The sequence below is a fragment of the Quercus suber genome, unplaced genomic scaffold (genome assembly GCF_002906115.3).
Source record: "Quercus suber isolate HL8 unplaced genomic scaffold, Cork oak 2.0 scaffold_290, whole genome shotgun sequence".
In the NCBI taxonomy this organism is placed as follows: Eukaryota; Viridiplantae; Streptophyta; class Magnoliopsida; order Fagales; family Fagaceae; genus Quercus; species Quercus suber.
Window position 1 is genome coordinate 726,302 of NW_027069746.1, and position 6,091 is coordinate 732,392.

The following is a 6,091-nucleotide window of genomic DNA, read 5'->3' on the forward strand; positions in this document are numbered from 1 at the left end:
AGATAAGGAAAAGATATAAATTATTTTACTTTTCTAATTTAAGTAAAAATTTAAATATTTTCTTAAATTTTATAATTTTTTGGGTGGTTTAAATCCATACATGATATGATTTCTATACATTAAAAAAAAAAAAAAATGAAGTGACCCGATCAAGGTTTTTTTTTTACTTGTGTGCATGCTTTCATGAGATACAGAGAGCATGCTGTGAGTTTGATATTCCCACAATAGAGTTTAAGAACTTGTAGCTCACTATTTAAAATTTTAAACTGATCACACCCATCCTTCATTAGCAAGTATAAAGCATCAAGAAGTACATTTTGATGCCAATCTACTGACAGCTTGGTTATATGAAAGATTGTTTGTGTTTGTGTTTCTGTTCAGGCAAAGCAAGCAAAGATAGTGTAATTTGGAAGATGACTCGACTGAATCGAGAAGACCAAGGTTCACAGGAGCATAATTGGACACCACCAATTAATAAAGCAAAAGATTCTCCCTGATAATATAATTCACCAGAAAACATGATCAAAATATATGTAATAGCAAAAGTTTCAATACCAGTTAAGCACACACAAGTATTCATAAACTCCCCATGTCACCAGAACATTGATTGCTAAAGTATAAACAAAACCCCTGGCCCTGGCTCAACCATATGCTCAGCTGTAACTTTTCACAATATGGTCCAAGTACAAAACTACCTAGGATAAATCAAGCATATATACAATCCAAAAAAGAAAGAAAAAAAGTTGTGTGAGATTTTACATTTTCGTTCACAAGGCAAGGTATTGTTGTTAAACAAGCAATAAGGCTATCTGCAAATTGTTTCTCACGAATAAGTAATATCTCATATTCCAATATGTAATGGGTTTAGTCTCCAAAACACCTATTTACTTTTTATTCCTTTGCAAATTGGTGAATATTGGATGTCTTATGCAAGAAAGGTGGGTTGATTCTGATGATCATCAAGTTCCTCTTCCCAATATTCATTAACAATCTTACCACTGCTAGTCACCAAGTCAAAAGCTCCGTATAAAGCCATAAAAATTATCTATTGGATCTCAAGACCCATATGATGGCCCTTCAAATCACTGCTGTGCTAGTACGAGCTATCCTTTGAGCTTCTTCCAAGTCTTTCAGAAACCTGCTTTTTTTTGGCCAAAATGATTATTGGATCAGAGGAAATCGTGTAAAGCAAGGATAGTTTCCACTTTAACTACATTCCATCAAAGAACTAAACTAGCCTCAAATTATCACTATATAACTAAACGTATCCTATTAATATGACAAAAGTATAAAATAAATACAATTTATGGATATTTGTAGTAGTTGAGATTTAAGTTCAGTGAAGTGTGACTGAAGTGATAGAAGCCTGGCTTATAACACAACCTTCCATTCTCTAGGCTTGGGTCGAGATTGGGTCAAAAATGGAACATCAAAAGAATTTTGATTTGTAGATTTTAAGTAGCCACAAATCATTGCATGCTTGCAACCTACATGGGATGAATAATGCCAAACCAAAATCCACATGCCCAACATAGGTTCACCAAGTGTCAAATTAACACGATGCAATCCAACCCACAACTACATTCTCAAATTTGCAGCTGATGCAAGAAAGATGAAGACTTACCTAGAAATAAATTAAAACCCAAGGCCAACAACTCTGCCTGACAACTAACAATTACGTAGTTAATTTTTTTTTTTTTTTTACATAATTAGAAAAATACCATTAATGCTAAAAAAAAAAAAAAAAAAAAAAAAAAAAAAAACCCCACCTTCCTACCTTCCCTGTCCCACTTCTAGTCACTACACCACTACCACCCCCTCCCCCCAAAAAAAAAATAATAATAATAATACAGAAGCTCCTCCCACCACCACCTACTAACTTTTTGTTGGTTTTAACATAGAGATTTTGTGCAACCAAATAGTAGAAAAGAATTTTCGGATCTCAAAAAAAAAAAATAATTATAATAATAATAAAAAGAAGACACCATACAATTGATTACACTACCTCAAATGCTGCCACTTCTGTTTCTGAAACTAACATGAGTTTTCTCTCTTCAACTATCTTGCTCATTTCTGTGACCAATGTCACGTGCTTTGAAACATTTCCATGCATTTTTCTGTATTCAGGGTACTTGTCAACAAATTTGGCCGTGTCTTCTGCAGAAATTAAAAATGTTGGAATGATGGGATGTTATACCTCAACCCACCATGCTAATTTAGTAACATGATATCTCGTAAATCTGAATTTATCAAGCCTCATACAAACCTATTGTCTGGATGCTCTGGTTACTCTTTGAAATCTGCTGAAATTCATCTACCAATCGCTTGATATTCATCCCAATATCTCCAAAATTCTCATACATGTTAGCTTTGAAAAAGGCATCTTGTTCTGATGACAACACAACCTCCTGTGAGTGTGAATTGAACAAAGATCATTTTCTTAGCAACGCAAAACATAAAAATAAATATGCGCACTATAACAGGAAATGCAATGCAACCTGTTGATCCGTTGGAAGTTTGCCAATGTTTCTCAAATCCACCTTGTTGTCTTGAATACCTATCAATTCATGAACCATTGCCTATGGAACATGATGTGATAAATGAGTTGAATAAATAATAAAACCGTCTATGTTACGTCAAAACAAAGAGGCATTTCTCATATAAATGGCAAAATCTCTACTAAAAACCCCAAATACCTGATAGGTCCACTGGTTTAGCAAAGGGGTCACAGGATTATCCCTCCTATCAATTACCAGCCACAATAGGGAAACTTCCATTCGCCTGAAATCAAAAAGCCCACTTTCCTGCTGGTACATCAGCTTCCGATACATCCCAAAAAAGTATTAAAGTCAGATTTCTATGAACCTAAAATAGTAAAATTTGAGGGAGAAACTGCATCCAGTAAAATTAACAATGATATGAAATATCATGAATACACATATCATCAATCAGTTTCTAGGGGAAAAAATATACATGTGTGTGCTCCTCTCAAATCTAGGACTAGCTAGCTGTTGCCGCAAATGTTGGATATTCTCTGACGTGGGACGAAGGAAGTAAACCAGTTTTTTTTTTATACCATCCATCCCTGCATACATTCATACCAACAAAGTTTCAACATCCAGCAATTTTAAATATAAAAAAAAAACTGACAACAATATACCTAAAGTTCTAACCCACCAAAAAACACATTAAACATCAAGGAACAAAATCACTTAAAGAAAAACAAGAAACATGTCCACTGAAATCTAGCATCTACACATATCTTGTAAACACAAAGCACAAAGCAAATTCAAAAATCATCTTTGAGCTGATCAACCATGGTCGGGCATCCATTACCTGGCAAAAAGAGAAGAATTGGAGAATCCTTCAAAGGGCGTCCACAAGAAATGGGGCAAAACCACCGTGGCGGCCCGCCATCATGCTTAACAATGTCTTTGGCCATATCAAAGAAATCTCTGACAGTCTCAGTCCCATATCCATCATTCCACAAAGGCTTCAAAGTTTCCAAAGCTTCATCCTTTACTCTCCTCTTCTCCTCAACTTTAGGCCTTAAATGCCCATTTCCTTGACCAATTGAAGTCCCACCTTTCCCTCTCTCCCCACCTATAGAAGTTCCATTCACCACAACTGAGTCTGAGGAGAAGAGGAGAGCATCAGCATCACCTAAACTCCTCACTTGCACTCTACTCCCATACTTATTCTCAGAATTCGACACAAAAAAGGGCAATACCCGGAAACCTATAACTGATGCCATGGCCTCTAAATGCAGTGGCAGACTCTTTTTCAAGACTCACAAATTGAAACTTACCAACTCTTTTCCAAGAACACACTCTTGAGTAAAGCTTAAATAAACTACAATTTTTTCAGTTAGAAAGTTCCATAAACCCTCTAACTGAATCACTCACACCAATTATGTTTAGCACAGACTATAACAAACTGAAAAAAAAAATGGTTTTTTATATAAAGCTATCTTAATTTTAAAGCAAACCCAGAAATCAAAATTACTAAATAAGCTCCAGCTCATGCATTGCTCCAGTTCTTTACTTCCTACCCAACATGAGAAACAAATATGGAAAACAAAGTAAATGTGGAAGTAGAACATTAAACGTGAATAACGGGCAAGAAGAGACTTATGTAATAAGTTAAAATGTAACTATAAAACGACAGTAAAATATGAAAAGGACAGCACTGATTTAGTTCTGGAACAACTATTTCTTGTAATTTGGCTTCATTCTGAATTACCTCATGTGAGTGGGGGAATGGGCAAAGTAACAAACCTCTTTTTCAAGGTTCACCAATTTTGCGTTTTTTAACCCTCGTGTAATGTTTGGGCGGGGGAGGAGGCTGCGGGGCATCATCCTTAGGCTCATCGTCATGCTGCAAAGACATTAGATGGATTGTACAATCAATATTCAGTGTAATTGTAAATAATAAAGTGAATTGCAAAATAGCATATACAAGATAATTAATGTTATCATACCATAGAGCTATGTTTGTGTCCTATTTTATGTCCACCTGTCCCACAAGTGGGAGCTCTTCTAGCACGTTGCGGTCTACCTCGTGGGGGTGAAGGCTGAGGAGGGGATTCTCGTCCGGTACATCAGTATCTGGCTGTGGAGTGTCAGTCCCAACCGAAGGTCCTACAGGGTCGGATGAGGATGAGGTAGGTGGGTAATGATGCTCTGTGTAGAGGCCAGGAGTGGGGATCTTTGTCATAGGTTCAGTATGGGGTGGGTCTATGGACAAAGTGGGTGTACTAGAGCTGGTGGGTGGGTGTAAGGGTGTCTCGGGGTGCAATGGAGGGGTCAACTGAGAATGGATATCAAGATCGAAATTGGGCTGTGAAGGTGGGGTGGGTGAAGGGACCTCGGGCTGAGGAGATGCATCTACCATGGGTGGAGTGACCTCGGACTAAGGAGATGCATTTGGGATGGGTGGAAGGACCTCGGTCTGGGGAGATACATCTACAATGGGTGGAGGGACCTCGGATTGAGGAGATACATCTGGGATGGGTGGAGGGACCTCAGGGTGGGGAGATGCGTGCAGGATGGGTGCAGGTATGAAGGGATTAATTACAACCCGAGGGGTTGTTGCACGCCGACCACGGCCTGTAGCTGAACTTGTGCTTGGGCTTGCTATAGCAGCCCCACCACGGCCTCTAGCTGCACTTGGGCTTCGGCTTGCTGGAGCAGGCCGACCACGGCCCCTTGTTGTGCTTGTGCTTGGGCTTGCTGTAACAAGCCGACCACTACCCCTACCTACGCTTGTGCTTGGGCTGACAATATCACGCCGAGCACGGGTCGGTGTAGTTACGGGTGCTGCACTTGTGCTTAGGGCTACAGTAGTTGCTGGCCCAGTGGCTGCAGGATCACCACCAAGCCCAACCACAGTATATAGGATGCGCCGGATGTGGTTGTGTTCTCGGCTGCCTACCGGAACCCAATTCAACAACGCTAAATGACTTTCAATCTGAAACAGAGAAAGAACCAGTACAATCAAAATTTTCCACATTTATGTAACAATTACAAAATGCATAATATAGAATGTACTAATCTACTTAAATACTCATCTAAACTAAGAACTGAAAGTTTTAGTACGATACTATATGCAACAAAAACTCTTTTTAATTGGATGTCAGTCAGATCAAACCAAATTTGTTCAAAGAAGTAATCAATTGATCCTACATTCGTACATGTACTAAAGAAAAAACAAAGCGAGCTAGGAAATATAATTAGAACACATTACCAGCTGATGTAATTTAGCGCTGTTGCGGTCGACATACTTTAGAGTGACCAGATCGTACCATTGGTAATAGGCATGATTGCGGGCCATCTCACCAGTCTGAGGAGGTGCATTGCAAAGTCGTTGTTCTCGACTATTCCATGAAATGATATACGGTTCATGCTCTTGCCTCCAATTCTTCTCCACCTTCCCACGCAAGTCTATTCTGTGCAGCCTTTCATCATACACAACACCGTCAGGCCGCTCTCGCGCCAACCCAAACTGTCGAAGGACACGATCCGGGTGGTGCATCTCCACTATGCAATAACACACAAGCGGCACCCTTGCTGTCCACGTACCCCTCCTGCAA

General features: G+C 39.1%; 3 protein-coding genes across 3 annotated transcripts; all 3 read right to left on the reverse strand.

Moving 5' to 3' along the window:
* Positions 1-1,996: 1,996 nt before the first annotated feature.
* On the reverse strand, positions 1,997-2,935 carry LOC112030755 (vacuolar protein sorting-associated protein 45 homolog). The gene is made up of 4 exons (XM_024063418.1): positions 2,697-2,935; positions 2,499-2,579; positions 2,267-2,408; positions 1,997-2,157 (listed from the first exon to the last, which is right to left on the reverse strand). Exons 1-4 carry the CDS (start codon positions 2,829-2,831, stop codon positions 1,997-1,999), a joined length of 519 nt encoding a protein of 172 aa, XP_023919186.1. The 5' UTR covers positions 2,832-2,935.
* Positions 2,936-4,013: 1,078 nt separating this feature from the next.
* Positions 4,014-6,033, reverse strand: LOC136071152 (uncharacterized). The gene is made up of 3 exons (XM_065782117.1): positions 5,746-6,033; positions 4,481-5,469; positions 4,014-4,377 (listed from the first exon to the last, which is right to left on the reverse strand). The coding sequence occupies exons 1-2, from the start codon at positions 6,031-6,033 to the stop codon at positions 4,912-4,914; spliced, it is 846 nt and encodes a 281-aa protein (XP_065638189.1). The 3' UTR covers positions 4,014-4,377; positions 4,481-4,911.
* On the reverse strand, positions 4,285-4,893 carry LOC136071151 (extensin-like). The gene is made up of 2 exons (XM_065782116.1): positions 4,516-4,893; positions 4,285-4,377 (listed from the first exon to the last, which is right to left on the reverse strand). Exons 1-2 carry the CDS (start codon positions 4,891-4,893, stop codon positions 4,285-4,287), a joined length of 471 nt encoding a protein of 156 aa, XP_065638188.1.
* Positions 6,034-6,091: the final 58 nt, after the last annotated feature.

Excerpts from the sequence above, each read along its gene's own strand:
- LOC136071151 (XM_065782116.1), bottom strand. The coding sequence starts at position 4,893 with ATGGTAGATGCATCTCCTCAGCCCGAGGTCCCTTCACCCACCCCACCT. Across the intron at positions 4,378-4,515 it reads AGCTCCCACTTGTGGGACAG|CATGACGATGAGCCTAAGGA; the intron begins GTGGACATAAAA and ends ATGTCTTTGCAG.
- LOC136071152 (XM_065782117.1), bottom strand. The coding sequence starts at position 6,033 with ATGCACCACCCGGATCGTGTCCTTCGACAGTTTGGGTTGGCGCGAGAG. Across the intron at positions 5,470-5,745 it reads GCGCTAAATTACATCAGCTG|ATTGAAAGTCATTTAGCGTT; the intron begins GTAATGTGTTCT and ends TCTCTGTTTCAG.
- LOC112030755 (XM_024063418.1), bottom strand. The coding sequence starts at position 2,831 with ATGTATCGGAAGCTGATGTACCAGCAGGAAAGTGGGCTTTTTGATTTC. Across the intron at positions 2,580-2,696 it reads TAAACCAGTGGACCTATCAG|GCAATGGTTCATGAATTGAT; the intron begins GTATTTGGGGTT and ends CATGTTCCATAG. Across the intron at positions 2,409-2,498 it reads AACTTCCAACGGATCAACAG|GAGGTTGTGTTGTCATCAGA; the intron begins GTTGCATTGCAT and ends TCACACTCACAG.